The sequence below is a fragment of the Polypterus senegalus genome, chromosome 4 (assembly GCF_016835505.1).
Source record: "Polypterus senegalus isolate Bchr_013 chromosome 4, ASM1683550v1, whole genome shotgun sequence".
Taxonomy (NCBI): Eukaryota; Metazoa; Chordata; class Cladistia; order Polypteriformes; family Polypteridae; genus Polypterus; species Polypterus senegalus.
Genome location: NC_053157.1, coordinates 226,153,039 through 226,174,152, shown reverse-complemented (window position 1 = coordinate 226,174,152; position 21,114 = coordinate 226,153,039). Strand labels below are relative to the sequence as shown.

At 36.2% G+C, this 21,114-nt stretch overlaps 1 protein-coding gene across 4 annotated transcripts in view; it reads right to left on the bottom strand.

Annotated features, from left to right (window-relative positions):
- LOC120528081 overlaps nucleotides 1-21,114 on the bottom strand; it is a 146,556-nt gene that overhangs the window by 76,767 nt on the left and 48,675 nt on the right. For all 4 annotated transcript variants that reach the window (XM_039752091.1, XM_039752092.1, XM_039752093.1 and 1 more), the window contains exons 9-11: nucleotides 10,780-10,827; nucleotides 9,207-9,374; nucleotides 3,227-3,379 (exon numbers count right to left, since the gene is read on the bottom strand). In XM_039752091.1, coding sequence (XP_039608025.1) covers nucleotides 3,227-3,379; nucleotides 9,207-9,374; nucleotides 10,780-10,827 — 369 coding nt within the window. The remainder of the gene's footprint in view (nucleotides 1-3,226; nucleotides 3,380-9,206; nucleotides 9,375-10,779; nucleotides 10,828-21,114) is intronic.

The window sequence follows — 21,114 nt, the reverse complement described above, 5'->3', positions numbered from 1 at the left end:
ACACTGCTGTAAATTCTGATGCTGCTGTGAAGGTGCAAAATAAAAAAAAAGATGGCACAGAAGATGGTATGTGAGACCTTATAATATAATATAAAAGCACCACAAAAGCATTTGTATGTCAGTATTTTGCTTCACCACATCAAACCATTCATCAAACATTGATGCATGCACATTGATCCTGTAGGATCTGCAAAGTGGCTTGCTGTGACATGTTGATAGTAAACAAGAGACTCTGAAATCACGTTCAAACTTTAACACACTGTGTCTCCTGATTTTTTTCTGGTACTGCAACTTATACCTGCGGATGTGCTCAGAGGACACGTCACAGCCATGATGTGTGCATGTATGCATTCTGAGTGTGAAGTATATACCAGACCCAACATCAACCATCCATCCATCATCCAACTCGCTATAACCTAACCACAGGGTCACGGGGGTCTGCTGGAGCCAATCCCAGCCAACACAGGGCACAAGGCAGGAAACAAATCCCAGGCAGGGCACCAGACATCAACCAAGAACTTGAAAAAAAATTAATAAAACTACAGCTTTCATAATAATTGTCAATTGATGTTTGGGTTTTCACTATACTAATTCCACATTGTAGGAAAAACTGAGCATTGACCATTCTGCTAGGCTTTATTGGCACAATAGGCTTGTTAAAGCATCAGACTTAACAGACATCCAGCTACCCAAAAAAATTCCCACTTATATTCCAAATTAAGCAACTGAGATACAGCTTTTACTAGGAATCTGCCAGTATTTCATCTGATAACAAAGGTGAAAATAAGATGTTGCCCCTCTACAGACTTTTTGATGCACAAAATGGGCTCAAGCCAGAACAAAAAACTATACATCAATTATTGAAAACTATGATGGACAGAAGAACTTGCTTATGAGGAGACATCAATTATATAACTGGAAGTGACTTTAATACAATCAGGAGAGGTTGTTAAGCTAACATCCAGTCTGCCAAGCCAAAGCTGTCTGCCTATACTATCAAATGCTGAGAAGTAGCCATTATTTCAAGAAGGAAACTTCAGCATCTAAACTTGAGCCAAAATGAAAAATGTTTTTCCCTTTGAGGTTGCAGATGACATTATAAAGGGCCTAACAGCATAAGACAAGCTGAGAAAGAAGCATTACCAAACACAACAAAGTATCATGCAATAAAGTGAAAGAGTGAACTCTAATGGAAGAAACCTTCACTTGAACCCAGAGCAACAACAAAGCAACAGCTCCATAGAATATCATACATTACTGTATCTTAAAAGTGATTAAATAGTGATATAAAGTGATAAATACCAAGTAAACTGAGTGCCATTATGAACAATTCTGCACATCCTCACTGTGGCACACTAAGACAGAGTACTTTCAGTCAACAAATTATTTAGTAGGAGTGTATCAAGAAATGCTACTAGGGCTCCTTTATACCAAAAGCAATATGTCTGCATAATGTCTCACTGTGACTGTGACAGCCAAGTGAGAACTTTTCTTTCTTTTGAAATTTTCTTACTTTATAGTAATCCGTGTGTGTTTAGACCAAAGTGTGTGTTTATATTTATCTATTTATGTACTTATCTACTTATTTATGTATGTATGTATTTATTTATTTAAAGAGCTTCTATCTATCTATCTATCTATCTTATAGGTTTGTCTAGTCTGTCTATGTCCTATGTCCTGTGTTATATATCAATATATATATTGCAATTGTCATATTTCTGTAATCCTTGTGTTTATCAATAAATTGAATTATTCTGTTTCTTAAAATGAGTGTTCATCGATTACCTAAAAGTCTAAAGTTTGGAGACCCACCTCCTACAACAAAGAAATGTAAGGTAAATAAAGTAGGAGCTTTGCTGAATTATTTAATTAAATTACTGCAATTGCTGAAGAAAAAACTGATAATTAACCAAGTTAAATCTGTGTCATAATATACAATAATTTACATAAACTTCATTTTTTTAAATGAATTTGGGAATGATTTGACCATTGTCATTGCATCTATAACATTGGAATATAAATATAACCATGGCATGAGTTAAGATTGTCCTTTAGTTGGATAAAAATAAACAACAATCTCTAGAGTTAGTTAGTTTCAGTTTCCAAAGTAGGCCAAGTGCTAGGTCAGTTTAATTTCAACATATTTTTTGAATTTGACTGTAATGTGATTTGCCCAGTACTTTGGTTGCTCATTATATTTTTTGACTTTTTGATTCTGAGTTTAAAACCGCAAATAGGTTTTGCCTTTGATGAATTTAAACAGCTCCAAAAAACAAACAGGTAAAAAAATACTTGTTGAAAATATTCTCAACTGTTACAGAATCAGTACACAAAACTGAACAGGAGAATGAGTGGACAGCATGAGCAACGACTCATCCTATGGTATGGGTGGGGGGGAACAAAAAATTAAGAGTTTGCGTTATTTGCATACTGTGAGGATACGGCAAACAGGTATCATGGGTAAATGTTTAAGGCATCATTATACTTCATTAAGCACCATTAACTCATTATTGTTATTCATTTCTTCAGATTGCCAGTTCCAAATTATATTTCAGATTAAGAGGTTTCTAAAAAATTTGTACATTTTCCCTGTGGTAGTAAATGCAAGTGTTTAGAGAAAGGGTGAAACATTATAACTTTCTATAAGTATATAAACTGAATATAGTCAGAACATTAGCTTCAGAAACTTTTCGATTATAGCAAGTGGCCTACAATAGTAGCTGTAAATTTCCCTACTAAATTTATTTTGAATGCGTACAGGACAATATTAAATTAATCAATGTATCAAGAAGAAATGATGCATCACAAGCCCTACCTTTGGGTCACTTTTGCTAACAAAGTTTGTGACATGGTAGCTTGCCCATGAAATACTTCAATCACATACTATACTACTCCTTTCTTGGCTGGCAAAACATAGAAAGGCACGGATACTACAAACCTGAAATAAGTAGTGAGTATTATTGTTGAAGGAGAAGGTATAAAGGCAAAGATGTCAACACATTTATGGACAACAAGCATTGAGCAGAGATATAACTGACATAAAAGAGCTTAATATGAAAAATTATGGAAAGTAAAACATTATGATTGCAGTTTTGGTAGTTGTTAAGATGAAGAGGTCACCAAACTCATACAAAAATAAGCAACAAATTACCTCAAATAGGCTATTATCAAAAAATAAGGAACAGCAATTAAGACTGAGATATAAAAGATCCAAAGTGTACATTACCTTAACCATGAACCACCACCATAATAGCAAAGTATTATATCATCTTCTTCATTTTGAGATAACTGCCACATATTTTGTTTAATGAAGTTGTCTTTAAACTCAATGCAGCAGACGTCCTTCACTGAAGCCTCAGACATGTTCTTGCTCTCTAATCTGAAGATAAAGAAAGCAAGAATTAGAAAAATATATATATTACATTAAATATTACAACACAAGACTCTTCAGAACTACTGAATCCATTTGTAACTCCACAGAATACCTTAGCCCAAAAAACACAGTTTCTGCTAAGGAAGTATGATCACAAAGAGCAAATGTGTTTGAAGACAATATTTGATGCTGCAATCAACATATGATGGATGATAATGGGTACTTTGTTCTTTTTCTTTATTGTTATATTTATGTATTTTTTTTTCTGCCATGGTAGTATGGTAGCACAGTGGTTAGTGCATTGCTTCAGAATTCTGGATTTGAATCCTGAGTCAATCACTGTTTAGACATTGTAGATTTAAGGTTCTTATTGTGTGTCCAGTGCTCCTCTGCTCTCCCAAAAGCCTGAATTGCAATAAATAGGTTTAAGAAATTAGTTATTTAGATTTCTCTCACTTTTACCAAAATCTTGAAATTGAAAGAAACTATAGCCATGTAAAAATTACATGTTTTGTAAATTTAAAAGTGTACTAGCTATATCACTGAATATTTACAGCACATTTTTAAATGCATTCAACTATTCTAGTGTACATATTTGTCATAAACTGGTCCCACTTTTAGTATGAAATAAAATCCCAGTGTGACTCTTTAAATACAGAGAAACATTTCCAAGAAGAATCTGCTAGGTTACCTTTCTTAGAAATATCAAAGTTTTATTAACAGATTATAAACTAATCTGAAATTTTGTATGTTATTTATTTACTGAGTGTGACAATGCGGGTTCTTGCTCTCTTTTGGGAGCCTCTTGAACCCGATACCATCGGTAATGTTACTGGATGAGCTGGACAATGAGGACAACAAAAGAAGCAAGAAGAAAGGTGCAAAGTGCAAACAGTGCTTTTATTAAAAAAAAACAAAACAAAAAACAAACAGTGCCCAAATAAAAGTGCAGTGCTCCAAACTTCATTAAATAAAAAATCCATTAAAAACAGAGTGAAAATGTGGAAGTTAAAATCCCAATAAATAAATCCTTTAAAACTGAGGTTAAACTACTGGCTAAATGCAGTCCCTTCTTTAAAAACACAGTGCCTTCTTCTACTGGCGGCTCCCATGCTTCCCCTGCTTCAGCAGGAGTGACCCAATCCAGCCAGCCCCGAGTTCCGGCCAAACACCCCACTAGGGCTCACTTCCCTGCTCGCTCGCTCACACCTGGCTCTCAGCCTCCAGCTTCCTCTTCTTCCTCCTCTAGCCACCATTTTCCCTTTTCCGATCTTTCTTCTCTCCCCCTCTGCACTTGTGCTCCTACTATATATAATGGGGACGTGGCACAGGTGTCGTGATTAGCAACTCTCTGCATCAATTATGGATACAGATGATTCCTCACCTGTGCCCTTAAGTGAGGAAATGCCTGCACCTCATTGTGTCCGAGAACCACTTTGGCCACACTACCACGACCCCTCTTTAAGCTGAAAGTGTGGTTAACATTTATTTTAAAACTGGCCGTTTTTTCTGAGCCGCGGACCTGCTATATACCACACTCAGTAGATGTGGCTTTATCTAATATAGCATGCTTTCAACACTTGAGGGCATGAATCTTCTAGAGACAGACAGCTTTTGAAAAGCAGCATTTTTTGACACGAACACAATTTGTTGTACTTATGTAATTAAACATATTTTCATAGAATTAAAATAAAACTAACAGGTCAAACTGTAAATATGCAAAAATGAAAAATAAGAACTACTGTATATATTCCATTTGCTTCCTTCCCTTACTCTACACATGAAGTGAAGTTTAGCTAAAATACTCCTGACCTGTTGTACAGTTCCCTGAGAAGTGAAAAAAGATAGACGATATAAAATAATGAATAACCAAAAAAGTTCTTCAGTGCAAATACAAAGCATTGGGCCTCTTTAAAGGGAAATAAAATAGGGCATGAACATTTTATACTTCACATTTGAGGTGTAATATGTTTGTCACATTAACGCACATTATTATTATGATGATATGAGTTATAATAATGGTGATATGAATTATTACGCATGAGAGTTGTCCTCTAGTTCATTTGGCTGCATTTCTGTGCTTGATCAAGGATGTCATCATTTTCCAGTTTCAACTAAATGTTGCATACAGATGGTCGGGTCGGGGTTGTTGTGAATACAGTATACTGTATGCATGTTCCCCTGTCCAGTTTTCTTTTAAACATTCCGACATTTGCACCTGAAGTTACGTATGTACATTTCAAAACTAATTTTGTCTGGATACAATCTTTATAAATGTGGACCTAGAACTTGAGGACATATTGTGCTCTGACATTAAAAGTTAAACCTGCTTAGTGTCGAGCAGAGGAGACTTTGTGGGGACTTAATCCAGGTTTTCAAAATTCTCAAAAGCATTGATAAAGTAGATCTAGCCAAATTATTTCAACTTAACAGTAAATAATGTACTCATGAATGGCAGTGAAAATTAAGGGGAAGTGCATTTACTGAAGCTAAGAAGCACTTCTTTATGCAAAAATGTAGTGGGAATCTGAAAAAAACTACCAACACCTATAATGGAAACAGAAACCTTAATAAATGTTAATAAGGATCTGGATGAGATATTGGGACAGCTTAGCTATTAGCTAAACAATGAAGAAACAAATGGACTGAATGGTCTTCTCTTATTTGTCAAATTTTTTATGTGTGATTGCGGGCATGGATGTGTGTATGTGTATTTGTGTGTAAGAAATGTAAGTCTATGGACATAACAACACAAAAACAATTAATATAATCCATATGAAACCTGGTGCAGCTATTTGCAATGCAAAATATTAGAAGCCTACTGATTTTGATCAGAATGGCTACAAAAATGTTGCTTTTATACAGATAACTACTATACATGTACGGTAGGTATGTACAAGAAAGATATAATGACATCAAAATTTCATCTTTGAGTTTAAAAAAAGGTTTACACATTTTGGCCAATATTGAACATGATTTGATCACTTTTGGGAATATATCTGTGCATCTGTTCCTGTGTCTGACCATGAAATAACAAAGAAGTGACACATTTTGAATTAAACTTGGCTCACGTATAGTGTATATAATGTCTAAAATGCAAGAAGCCTGACTTTGAGCAACATTGTTTCAGAGTGTGTCATATAATCATAATGATTTTGTAATGTTGATTCCATTTACACCCCATTGCAGTGCAAAATGGGAAACATTTTTTTCAAATGATATTAATCAATTTCTTTTCTCAAAATAAAACATTGGCCTATAATATTTAACACCTGAAATCACAGTGTTATGTTGCAATGCTGTACAATGCCAAACTGGGAAATTAAATGGAATCTTTTTCTTCCTCCCACAACAAAAAGTTCTGAAACCACTACATTAGTATTTCTTATAACAGCTTTAATTTTTACAATACATATATAAATAAATAATAAACAAAAAAGCACACATCCCAAAATCAACTATAAATTTTTCATTTTATATAAATGATGGCCTAATTGGTAATAATAACAATAATAATAATAATAATAATAATAATAATAATAATAATAATAATAAATGGTGGTCCAGGGTATCAGTGTGCTTTTACACTTTGTTATTTGATATAGCCAACAGTATCACTTGTGACATATACAAGAACAATAAAAACAACAATCTTACTACTACTACTACTACTACTACTACTACTACTAATAATAATAATAATAATAACACCAGAAATTAACATGCTGAGTAAACTTACTTAATGCAGTAAATACCAGGTGAATAGCTACATATTTAGATATTTAAAAAATGAACATGTGAATGCTTCACCTATGCTTATGAATTTATTTGAACTTCATATTGTCCTTCCAATGGCAGCAGAAAGTAATAAGATATTAACTAAATCAATAATGTCAGGTACTAATAAAATGAATCAATAACTAATTAGAGCTAATTGATCTTTTTGTTGTTAGATATGCTTGCCTGGTGTTTTTTTCATAATTCACTCAAAAAATAACTAGCAAGGAAGAGAGCTTGTGTGTGTGTTGATGAAATTTACAAACACATCCCCAATGGAACAAAACTCAGAGCACTTCATATGTCAACTAACATTAGCAGCCCTTTAACAACATATTTAAGTCCTGAGGTCTGTAGCTTTAGTGATGAGGAAATCAATGCAACATTAACTAGCTTACTGAATGTTGCACAAATTTAGATATCTGAATGCAAGTGCAGCATGAAATACTTTTTCATACTTTCACTTTTTTCTTTTATCTGCTCCTGACTGGTGTTGACTTTAAGCCATCTCTCTGTTCGTTAACAGAAAATTATTACAACATATGATGGACAATTGTATTAATTGGATGATTCATGAAACTAATAACCTCCAAAAGACACTAGCATTAAGCACACAATTTATCAAAAAAATAAATAAAGGGTCCTTTGATCACACTTCCCCACACAGAGTGCATGATGTGTCTATAAGAAGGGGTGTCTCTGTTATGTTGGGAAAGTCATATGCAGGACATAACATAAAAGGTCCATGCCAAAGCATGACTTTTATAAAAAAGTTATCAAGCCCCACAATGGGCAGGCTCTGTATGGGTGTGGGTATGGACATGCATACATCACTCCAAGGTTGATTGTGGTGTTTGGCTGATAGCAACATTCATGTGGTCAGTCAAGTGCCTCATTCACACCTCAGTGTGGGTGGAGGATAGCACCTGCACCCAGTCAGGGCCATATAGTGAGCCTGCACAGCAGGGAAAGGACAAGAAAATAAACAAAGAAAAAAACGATTAGGCAAAGAGGTTAAAGGAATGGAGAGAAGGACAGAAACTGAACAGAGTTGGTGCAATATGAGAGGGGAAGCAGGTGGATGAGTAAGTGAGCCCCATGAGCAGAGCATGTGGCTACGCCCTCAAGAGCACCCTTAAGAAGCAGGAACAACCAAGTGCAAAGGAATCCTCCCTTATTGGCACCTGGTTTTATGGATTATTTATTTATTTATAGATGAATTTGAATGCACTGCACTTTGGACACTGTTTGGTTTTTAATAAAAGCACTAAACACTTTGCACCAACCCCTTGCTGACTGTGTGTGTCCTCATTTGTCCGGCTCATCTCAGTTTACAACTTTCGACGGTTCCAGGTTCAAGAAGCTTAGGACACACCAAGGAGCATGGAGCTGACCCAGACCATCAAAGTCATACTGGGTTTTATGGAACCATACTTTCTATTTCAATGTGTTTCTTTTCACACTCATTTTTCTTTCATCATTAGACATGATTTTTATTCCTTTTTAAAGTCATCCAAGGTACTTATAACTGTTTGGAACAAATCAGGTTTCAACGAAGTCCATTCTATACCTTCAAATCTTAGCATTTTTCATGTCCTATTTGTAATAAAAATAAATGCAAGCATGTATTAACAGACAGGATGGCACGGTGGCGCAGTGGTAGCGCTGCTGCCTCACAGTAAGGAGACTCCCTGCGTGGTGTTTGCATGTTCTCCCCGTGTGTGCGGGGTTTCCTCCGGGTGCTCTGGTTTCCTCCCACAGTCCAAAGACATGCAGGTTAGGTGCATTGGCAGTCCTAAATTGTCCCTGGTGTGTGCTTGGTGTGTGTGTCTGTGTGACCTGCAGTGGGTTGCCACCCTTCCCAGGGTTTGTTCCTTCTTTGCACCCTGTGTTGGCTGGGATTGGCTCCAGCAGACCCCCGTGACCCTGTGTTAGGATATAGAGGGTTTGAAAATGACTGACTGACTGACTGTATTAACAGATAGAGAGACAGACATTTTTAATCTAGTAACCTTTCGAAGAACACTGTAATAAAGCTTCCACTGATATTACTTACCTCAGGTTTTTGGGAGTGTACTTTTCAGTTTTCAGTATATCAATGACAGATTTCACTGTCTCTTCTCCAATCTCACCTGACAGTTGAATGTCTGAAGGTTTACATTTTGGGATTATCATTTTACAGATGCACAGCGTAGATAATTCTGAAAGACCAGAAACTGAAAACCTATATTGGAAATAAAAACTAATTATGACAGGATACAAGTGTTCTTTCTTAAAAGGTAACCTCTGTCAAAAAAAACCCAAAACTTTGCTGTTTCTTTAGTTGTACAAATTTTAAAATTAAATATACTTCAGTTTAAGATTGGAATAAATACCAGAAAAAGAAAACAAACATGTTGAAAACACAGCCATATCTGAAATTTATTACAATTATAGCTTTACCTGCAGTAAGTTTTTCAGTCATTTCTATACAACAATTCAAATGATTAAAGCATATGTTTCAGAGACAATGGTGGCTGTGACCAAGCCCAACTAGTGCTGCAAGATTTCACACTTACAAATCTGATAAAACAACCTCCACCTTGCATTGTGTTACAACCAGTCATGGAAGGATAAAGAATGTTCAACTGCAAATCAATTAAGTAGACACCCTATTTCATCTGATAGATTAAGAAGCATTAACTATATTAAATAGCTAGATTTAAAAATAGACAGCATACACTTCCTTATAAACCTGTCTTTTGACTCCTCTGTAAACAGAAAAATACTCCTTATATATCCTCTGTCAAACTCTTCTTTTTCACTTACCCTATTTTCACGGTTCCTTTATTTATAAGCAAGTCTGAGTGTGTTTGATAATTTTCATTATAATTAGAAGCACAACCTGTAACAATGTCGGTAAAGCACCAGACCACTGCTGAGCAGGCAACAAACATGAGAAAAATAAACTTTCTGTCTATAGTACTGAGATTTCAATTGTTTACAAAGAATATACTTTTAGATTCACACCTGGTCAAAGATAGATGAAAGAACCCAATTGTAAAGACTACAAAGTATCTGCATACTAAATACAAGATATTTAGTTTTGATATTTGCTGTTAAATACCTTAAAATGCAGGAAGTAATTAATTTCCACTGATGTGCAGAATCAAGGGAGGCACAAGATATAAACATTGTATCAAAGCCACGAATTACTGCTTAACCAACGACAATAACAATAAGAATATGACAAGTGGATCAACAACTGTATGATATGTAGGATTCACTTAAATAGCATATTCACATTAAGAAACATGACTTCTAAACATCATGCACTTCTTATTAAAAGTCACAAACAAATATGTGAAAGTACTTTTCAGCACTTGGACTATTACAGTGAACTCAGCATAATGCAGTAGACTTTGTTGCCAGGACAAACAGGTTGTTCAGTTAAGCAACAGGGGAAAAGATTTTAAAGGTAAAACGTTTATAAACAATTAAAAGGAAAGTATGTTGTTGACTTGAATTTTTGTGAGACATTATTTATGATCATAACCACTGATTTATCAGTTAAAAGATAATTTAATTTATGTAAAAGATGAATTATTAATTTATTGATTAACAGATATTTGAATTGAAAATAAACGTACTTATGACCTTCTTTGTTGTCATATTCCTCCCACATCTCCTCAGTTCTACTGTATTAAAGAAAATGGAACAAATTAATAGAAAGAAAATTTTAACTAATTAAAATTAAGACTAGGACAAGTATATATAGTAATGTTCACATCAGAATGTACTTCCTGGTGTGACCGTTTGTAATACAGACTACACTCATCCTTACATTCTGTGTAAGGACAATGAACTTTTTTTATATCCACAAATGGGGAGTAAAGATCTTTAAAGGAAATTCTGGCTTTATATAAACATTGGCATGCTGTGGGATGAGAAAGGAAAGCAGTTACAACACAAACATCTCAGAACACTCCAATGCAATAATACACAGGCACTACTTTCCAACTTGATCATGTAAACTGAGCTTGAAAGGCAAATTATATTTATGGGATTTGATAAAACAAATCTTGTACAATAAATAATGGCAGGGTTTACCTTATTTGCAAAGGTCAAACAAACAAAAATATACTAAAAACATATACCAATAAATGCATAATTACAATTTATTAAGATACAAAATGAACCCAGGCTAATGTCATCTGATGATTATTTTTCTCCTAAAGCTAATTTTTGGGCTATTGAAAGAAGCCTGGAAAACCAGGAAAAACCTTACAATGGCAAAATGTGCAAGCTACTTACAAACAGTGACTTACTTAGGAATCAAATGCAAGTTCCCATTATACAGTCTTGCATGCTAAATGAGAAACAGGTTTTACATTAGACCTGATTCTCTTAACCAATCTCTTCACCTGCACATCCCCTTACCCCACTGTGCAAAAATATAATATTGTAAGCCAATGTGAGTCACCTGTATGCTTTGTAAAGCAGCAAAAAGCGATCACTATAACAACTGAATTGTATGCAATTGTGTTTTTATCATTACTCCAGTTTTGATGTCACTACACTGGTTACCTGTGTCATTCAGGATTGACTTTAAAATTCTGCTTATGGTTTATAAAGCCTTAAATAATCTCGCCCCATCTTAAATATCGGAATGTCTGACACCTTATACTCCAAATCGTAACCTCAGATCCTCAAATGAGTGTCTCCTTAGAATTCCAAGAACAAAACTTAAAAGTGGTGAGGCGGCCTTCTGCTGCTATGCACCTAAAATCTGGAATAGCCTGCCAATAGGAATTCGCCAGGCTGATACAGTAGAGCACTTTAAAACACTGCTGAAAACACATTACTTTAACATGGCCTTTCTATAACTTCAATTTAATTTAATTTAACTTAATCCTGATACTCTGTATGTTAAATTTCCTTATAATAACTACTCATGGTGGCTATAAAATCCGTACTGACCCCTACTCTCTTTTCTGTTTCTTTTTCTGGTTTCTTTGTGGTGGTGGCCTGCGCCACCTCCACCTACTCAAAGCTTCATGATGCTCCAACAACGATGGATGGATTTAAAGGCAGAAGTCTACGTGACCATCATCATCATCATCAAGTCCTTCCGTGAGAATCCTAAATCCAAAGAGGACTGTTTCATTTATGTTAGGTAGAATGCCCATAGGGGACTGGGCGGTCTCATGGTCTGCAATCCCTACAGATTTTATTTTTTCTCCAGCCGTCTTTTTTTCTTTCTGTCCCCCCTGGCCATTGGACCTTACTCTTATTCGATGTTAATTAATGTTGATTTATTTTGTTTTCTTATTGTGTCTTTTTTCTATTCTTTATTATGTAAAGCACTTTGAACTACTGTTTGTATGAAAATGTGCTATATAAATAAATGTTGTTGTTATGACCAATAATGTCACCTATTACTGTTTGCAAAATTAATTATAAATTATAATATGAAAATGCCCTATGATAGATCAAAATTCTGTAGAGACCTGATTAGTGGCTTCCTATGACTGTGACAAAAGCAAAGTAAGATCAAATTCAAAAATTAGGTTATTCTATTATTGAAATTTAATGGCCATTGTCAAATCATTCCAGTTACTTTTTTTCAAATTTTATATTGATAAATGGATATATATATATATATATATATATATATATATATATATATATATATATATATATATATATATATATATACACACATATATATATACACACATATACATATACATATACATATACACAGTGCATCCGGAAAGTATTCACAGCACATCAGCGCTTTTTTCCACATTTTGTTATGTTACAGCCTTATTACAAAATGGATTAAATTAAATTTTTTCCTCAGAATTCTACACACAACACCCCATAATGACAACATGAAAAAAGTTTACTTGAGGTTTTGCAAATTTATTAAAAATAAAAAAACTGAGAACTCACATGTAAATAAGTATTTACAGACTTTGCTCAATACTTTGTTGATGCACCTTTGGCAAACAATTACAGCCTCAAGTCTTTTTGAATATGATGCCACAAGCTTGGCACACCTATCCTTGGCCAGTTTCACCCATTCCTCTTTGCAGCACCTCTCAAGCTCCATCAGGTTGGATGGGAAGCGTCAGTGCACAGCCATTTTAAGATCTCTCCAAAGATGTTCAATCGGATTCAAGTCTGGGCTCTGGCTGGGCCACTCAAGGAAATTCACAGAGTTGTCCTGAAGCCGCTCCTTTGATATCTTGGCTGTGTGCTTAGGGTCGTTGTCCTACGATGAAAGATGAACTGTCACCCCAGTCTGAGGTCAAGAGCGCTCTGGAGCAGGTTTTCATCCAGGATGTCTCTGTACATTGCTGCAGTCATCTTTCCCTTTATCCTGACTAGTCCCCCAGTTCCTGCTGCTGAGAAACATCCCCACAGCATGTTGCTGCCACCACCATGCTTCACTGTAGGGATGATATTGGCCTGGTGATGAGCTGTGCCTGGTTTCCTCCAAACGTGACGCCTGGCATTCACACCAAAGAGTTCAATCTTTGTCTCGTCAGACCAGAGAATTTTGTTTCTCATGGTCTGAGAGTCCTTCAGGTGCCTTTTGGCAAACTCCAGGCGGGCTGCCATGTGCTTTTTACTAAGGAGTGGCTTCCGTCTGGCCGCTCTACCATACAGGCCTGATTGGTGGATTGCTGCAGAGATGACTGTCCTTCTGGAAGATTCTCCTCTCTCCACAGAGGACCTCTGGAGCTCTGACAGAGTGACCATCGGGTTCTTCGTCACCTCCCTGTCTAAGGCCCATCTCCACTGATCGGCCAGGTCTAAGAAGAGTCCTGGTGGTTTCGAACTTCTTCCACTTATGGATGATGGAGGCCACTGTGCTCATTGGGACCTTCAAAGCATCAGAAATGTTTCTGTAACCTTCCCCAGATTTGTGCCTCGAGACAATCCTGTCTCGGAGGTCTACAGACAATTCCTTTGACTTCATGCTTGGTTTGTGCTCTGACATGAACTGTCAACTGTGGGACCCTATATAGACAGGTGTGTGCCTTTCCAAATAATGTCTAATCAACTGAATTTACCACAGGTGGGCTCCAATTAAGCTGCAGAAACATTTTAAGGATGATCAGGGGAAACAGGGTGCACCTGAGCTCAATTTTGAGCATCATAGCAAAGGCTGTGAATACTTATGTACATGTGCTTTCTCAATTTTTTGTATTTTTAATAAATTTGCAAAAATCTCAAGTAAACTTTTTTCACATTGTCATTATGGGGTGTTGTGTATAGAATTCATTTTGGAATAAGGCTGTAACATAACAAAATATGGAAAAAGTGATGCGCTGTGAATACTTTCCGGATGCACTGTATATATACTACAGGACAATTACACAAGAGATCAGTTCTGAAATCATTCCCACTTAGAATTGCCATCAAAAATGAAATGAATAATTTGCAGAAGGCAGCACATATATTTACAATAATCCATCTTCTATTCATGGTCACTTGAGGTGTATGAATTCTACCATTGTAAAAGATGATAACAAAGCTATTGCTGGAGATATGGCTGAACCCTGCTGGACCCAAGATTAAAAGGTGCCAATCCAGAACATGTCAGAGAGGCTGCATGGTGTAATATGAATGAAAGCACATGCTGCATAATTAATTACAACTGTCATTCAATTAGAAACACCACCACGGACATCAACAGCAGCCACAGTAGATGCTTCTATAGTGAAAACAGAACTCTGTGATTCCTATGGAAGTCAGCATTAAAGACAGACTGAAGTGCTGTGGCAACAAAGAGATATAGGTTAAACACAACTAGATCTGCTTTCAAAAAAAGCATCTGACTCTTCTAGAAACATCCATCCCTTGTGAAGCCATTCTTTCTAAGTCCAGAAAGACGATCTGTAATAAAGATGCTTTAGTCACAGCAGTGTATGACAGACAGACAGATAGATACGTTATTTATCCCCAGTGGGAAATTTGCCTTTTTACATAAATTTTTTAAACAAATATAGTGCCCAGAAGTAGAATAAACCATTTTCTTAAATAAAAATAGTTCCCCTGTCTGTACCATTTCTAATCTATACTCCACTTACGTAAACTTAATCCCAGTCACTAACACATTTACCATGTCTTACCGTGTCTTAACAATCAAAGTGAGCTAGAATGTGCAGTTCAAATGAAACACTGAGCACAGTTCAAATCACTAAGCTGCAGAAGAAACAAAGTTCTGTGAATGAGGTGTTGAAACACTGAGATGCACAGCGAGAATACACCATGAAACAATGTTTTGAAGCTCCAAGTTGGGATTGGGGAGAGGACATGCCTTTTTAGTCATTCTGGTGTGTATTTGAGAGGGATTTGTTGTTTATAATAATACTAGTAGGAGTACCCAGACTGCCCGGGAATCTATAAATGGTGAATTTCCCAAATTAAAGAAACACAACATAGAAATAGAACAAGCAGTTTCCTGATTCACATTTTATTGTAATATGTAATATAAGTGGTCATTCCAGAGCCTTTGGATACACTATATTTTTTGTTTTCCCTTGTGGTGCGAAAATTAACAAATTCTGAGGATTGCCCACTCTAGAACATGCTACGTAGAGTTATCAGTGTGAAAAGAATGGATTTTCCAAATTGATGCCTTCAACTTGCAGTAATTGCCCTTGAGCCTTTATTAACTGACATAGCAAAAGCCAAATGAACAGGAAATTGTCCCATTACACAGTTTTGAAGGATCAAAATTGCAAAGTAGCATGATAGGTGTTCCAATTTTAAGACACAAATTGTGCGGGGGAAGTCCTGCTGGTTCCAAAGAATTCAGAAACTCTTTTGGAAACAACACAGCTTGAGCAGGGTCTATGACAGTGTCGATAGATTTGTAATTTTTAGGGCTGCCTGGAATCATCTGCTGGATGTGAATATTCATTTTGTTCACACTGTCATTATTGGGAGCTAAAATAGCTCTTTGAGATTCATGACATTCATGTGTTTTATAATTCACTTGAATGTTTGGGAAAACTTTTTTTTGTAGCTCCTGAACACTTGCAACAATATTGCAAAAGGATCTTTCAAATTCAATCAGCCCGGTGTTACCATCTATAGAAACCTTCCCATCTCCTAGCATAAGCAATTGTTTAGAGAACGATTGAGCAAAGGTGTCACGACACAAATGAACTCTCATGTTTGTTGTGAGCGTAATGTTTCTGACGTATTTCCACAGGTGTGATGCTTTAAGACATGCATTCAGCTCATCAGCAGGTGTTGATCTTGGAAAAAAAGGAAGTGTCTGCCTGAAGTCACCAGCTAAAACAACAACAGTTCCTCCCATCAAAGAGTTGTTTGAACGTAGGTCTTGTAGTGTTTGGTCAAGAGTCTCTAGAGTTTTTCTATGAACCATTGTGCACTCATCCCAAATGATCACGCTGCAGTTTTGAAGCACTTTGGCTTGCCCTGATCCTTTTGCTATGTTGCATACAGGACTGTCACTATGAGCCAAGTTTAGTGGCAGCTTCAACGCTGAATGTGCTTTTCGCCCACCTTGAAGGAGAGTGGAAGCAATACCTGAAGATGCCACTGCCAGTACAATTTTCCTTTGCTGACAAATTTGGCCAAAATCAGGTTGATGAGGAATGTTTTTCCAGTTCCACCAGGTGCATGAAGGAAAACGATATATCCTTTATTTGTTTGTATTAGATTCAATATGGTATTGTAAGCAACTCTCTGATCTGTCACCAGCCGTGGCTCATTTTCAGAGATGTATTTTTCAAGTTCTTCGAATCTATAGTTTGTTTCGCGTAAGATTTCAGAAGACAGTTGGTTGTCGCCCGAGTCTCAGATAGGAGATGGGAACCCAAGGAGTTGTAAGGATTTCCCTGCCATTGAGCGGCACAGGTCTTCTAAAAGCGTCAGAGCTGTGTTATAGATCTCTTCACAGAAGTCAACTGTCACAGCAGGATTCTCTCTTCTAAGCTGTATTAAAATGTCTTCACCAAGACCTGTTTTGTATTTTTCCCATAATTTAAATGGGGTAGCAAGTTTACAGGTAGTCAGCAATATGGCAAAAAGGTGTTTTAGTCTATATGATGACTGTGTTGCAGTGGCTTCAGCTATTGTCACGTCCCAATGTTGGTCATTTTACAACAATCCTCGTCTTTCGCAAGCTTCACTGACAGTTTCACACAACTCCATTGGCAGTCCATAAGTATGCAAAAGATGTCGGCCCCTTGATGACATGGAGCAGCATGCGCAGATAAAAGCACTCAGCATTTGAAGGATGAACAGTGTAAACACGACCCAAAGCTTCAGTAGCTTGCACTGTTGGATACCCATCTACTTCACATTCCTTGTTTTCGCTTTTGGAATGTTTTGTTGGAAACATTCCATGTATAATACTTTGGCACATCACAGTAGAGAAGTGACTGCGCAAATGGATCATGTTAACATAAATCAAAAAATGCTGTAAGTGTTGTTTTTGGTAGGACTTGTACCTGCTCAACACCAGCGAAAGAGTCCACGCTTTTTCCATTCTATAGAGTACACCCAACACTGTGTTTCTCCAAAGACATGTGATTTGGTAATCACGTCCATCATCTTTGAAAGCATCTGCTTGAAGACGCGAGCAAGAAGATCATGGTGATCAATACATGATTGACCTTCAAGCAAGTGTACCTGTATATTGATTTCCTGCAGGCTGGATTGCATGTGAATGTGATAAACAAATCTGGTCGTCCATATTTCCTCACATATGTCATTGTGTCTTGAGTATATTCATGCATGTGTCGTGGACTCCCAGTGACAGTTGAAGGCAATATCACCATTTCCCCCAACTGGTTTGGATCAGCATCATTTGAAACAGCATCTCGAAGGGGAATGTACTCTTCCACTCGCAGCTTCTTTTGATTCTTTTGATTCATTCTAATGTAAAGCAAACGATTGCTTTCGATTTTAGCGTACATGTCCACAATGTATTGATGGAACAGTTTCAAGATGTGGTTCTCTTCAGAAACTCTACTGATTAGTTGGTAGGCATAAAAGTCCATTGCTCTGACTTTGTTGCCAAAAACAGAGTTGCCGGTAGATGGATCTGTTTGTGGAATTCCAAAGTAATACCCATCTTCACCTTGCCAAATGATTAGTGGATACTGAAGTGCATCATATGACCTGTATGTGTCTGCCACACACTGAAGATTTCTGTTCCTTTTCTCAAGGATAATGTCCCGCTTCCCAAAGTCATTGTCTACCATTACAATGGCAACCTCATCAAGTGTTGGAGAATTGAATCGTCAGTGATGCTCTCCCTGTGGCATTTTGTCAGCTCTTATGACAACTTTATAATCATCTGTTGGCATATGTTCAAGTGCAGTCTTGAAAAGGGTGACATATGCATTGTTCTCATGAAGGAATCGTTCTAAATCCATCACAATGTCCAGTTTCACGTTCGGTATTTTGCTGTGTCTATGATGCGCTGTTGTAGAAATATCTTCAATGAAGTAGATCTGAACTCAAGTGTCCCATCAGTTAATGGAAGTAACGATCCTATTGTATGGTAAACTTGACCTTGGACTTTGAATGTGGGCATGAACTCATCCTCTCCTATTTGTTTAGTTGCACCAAAACAAGTCATTTGAAAACAGGAATTGTACTTCTTGATGTTGTTCAAGAAATGCTTTGAAATTGGTGTTGATCCTGACATCAAAGAGTGTAGTGGTTCAGGTGGATGAAGTAGAGATGGCAGTTTCACCTTCCCATTTGAGCAACACAATCCCAGTGACTCTCCTTTCCATTTTAGAGCTTCACAATGAACACAGATATGATCCAATAGGCCAATGACAGCGACAGGATGTTCATGATATGCAACCTGTCAGTTATATGTGAAAGCCATATTTTTTAAATTGTGCTGTACTTTTAAAGACGTCCTGCACTTGACCAAGAACATTTTCGCAACCAAACATACCCCATGACCTTCTCCTGGTAACAAAGGAGCCCCATGCCCAGTTTGGTGGCGATCGGACGCCTGGTGCAGATTTGTATGGGTGACAAACAAACATACATACATCGACTCTGCTTTATATATTAGACTAGCAGAATACCCGCGCTTCGCAGCGGAGAAGTAGTGTGTTAAAGAAGTTATGAAAAAGAAAAGCAAACATTTTAAATATAACGTAAGATGATTGTTAATGTAATTGTTTTGTCATTGATATGAGTGTTGTTGTCATATCTATCTATTTATATATATATATATATATATATATATATATATATATATATATATATATATATATATATATATATATATATATAGCAAAATACCCGATTGGCAGCGGAGAAGTAAAAAGAAAAGGAAACATTTTAATAATAACGTAACATGATTGACAATGTAATTGTTTTGTCATTGTCATGAGTGTTGCTGGCATATATATATATATATATATATATATATACTGTATATATACACACACACATATATACATACTGTATATACAACATATACATATCTACATATATACTGTATATACACATATATATACAAATCTACATATATATCTACATATATATATTAGGTGGGACTCGATTAAAAAATTAATCCAATTAATTAGAGGCTGTGTAAGAATTAATCTTGATTAATCGTATGTAATCGACACGTAAATTTGCCCCAAATCGCAAATGTTTTTTTTTAATTTAAAACGGTTTTAGTGGGCTTACAGAATCAAATAATAGACATGGACATGAATATTGTAAACTGAAGCTGTTTTAATTTCTGAAAAAAGCTTTTAAACTGCATTTGAATTCAAAACAGAAACAAAAATATCATCCCTGGTTAAAATTGGGCAGACTTAAAAATAAAGTGGTAGTTTAAGTACTTTAAGTACATTTTCAGAATAGTATTGTCTTTAAATAATAATAACCAAAATTTCAACATAAAGTGCAGTTTTCTTCTTAAAAAATAAGTCAGAAACATAAAAGGTAATTTGACCAGCTTACTCTTTAAACTCTGAGTAACATTAGCCAAAATTATTTTGTACATTAGGCTAAAACAGTGTGATCATTGAACATTTTGTAATTAGATGTATTTAGAATTACTAACGGTCACGGAAGTCCAATGATCCCCAGTAAGAGCCACAAAGTCCGCTTTCTGTAATGCATCTAATTTTGCTTGCTTTTCAGTGTGCACAAAACCATGCTTTTATCAAGGCTTCGCCGGGTAGTCGAAATGATCAGTCGTAGGAACGCGCTTTATTCCGACTCTAACATTTTTGTAGCTGTGATGTGTGCATCAGTGTAATGGATGTACCAGGAAATCATGCATTGACAAAAGTTCCCGCTTGCTTGGAATTGAAAGTGTGATTAAATGCGTTATTTTTAACGTTATGGAGTACATGCATCGAAGCTTCTCAGCTGTGCTTGTGCTAAGAAAGGGAAAATTTTAAAAATAACGTAACATGATTCTCGCTAACCTAATATTTTTCATACGTCCCAAACCAAGGAGATGCGAAGGTAAAATGAATCAGGTAGCGTACATAGTCAGTACACCCCTCTGGGAATCAACCTCGAATGTCGGCGTTAGAGGCTTAAGACTCTACAATTAGCCACAGCGTGTGGCTTGTCTATGCTAAAGTATGTATTGTAGATCGGGTATATATATACATTTATATATATATACCCATGTACGCAGTGGAGAAGTAGAAGTTATGAAAAGAAAAGGGAACATTTTAAAAATAACGTAACATGATTGTCAATATACAGTAATTGTTTTGTGAGTGTTATTGAATGTTGCTGTCATCAAGGATTTGATTATCATTATTTCTTTCAATCAGGCTCGTATTTGTAGGATGTGTTCAAGTTACATTCCGTGTTTGTCAATCGTTGTAAAGATAAGAGGTTTCATTCATCGATTAGTTCCTTACTGCATCAATAAACAGCTCGCCTTCCTTTTATCTGAGATGTGACAAACTGCATGCACGTTTTTTTTT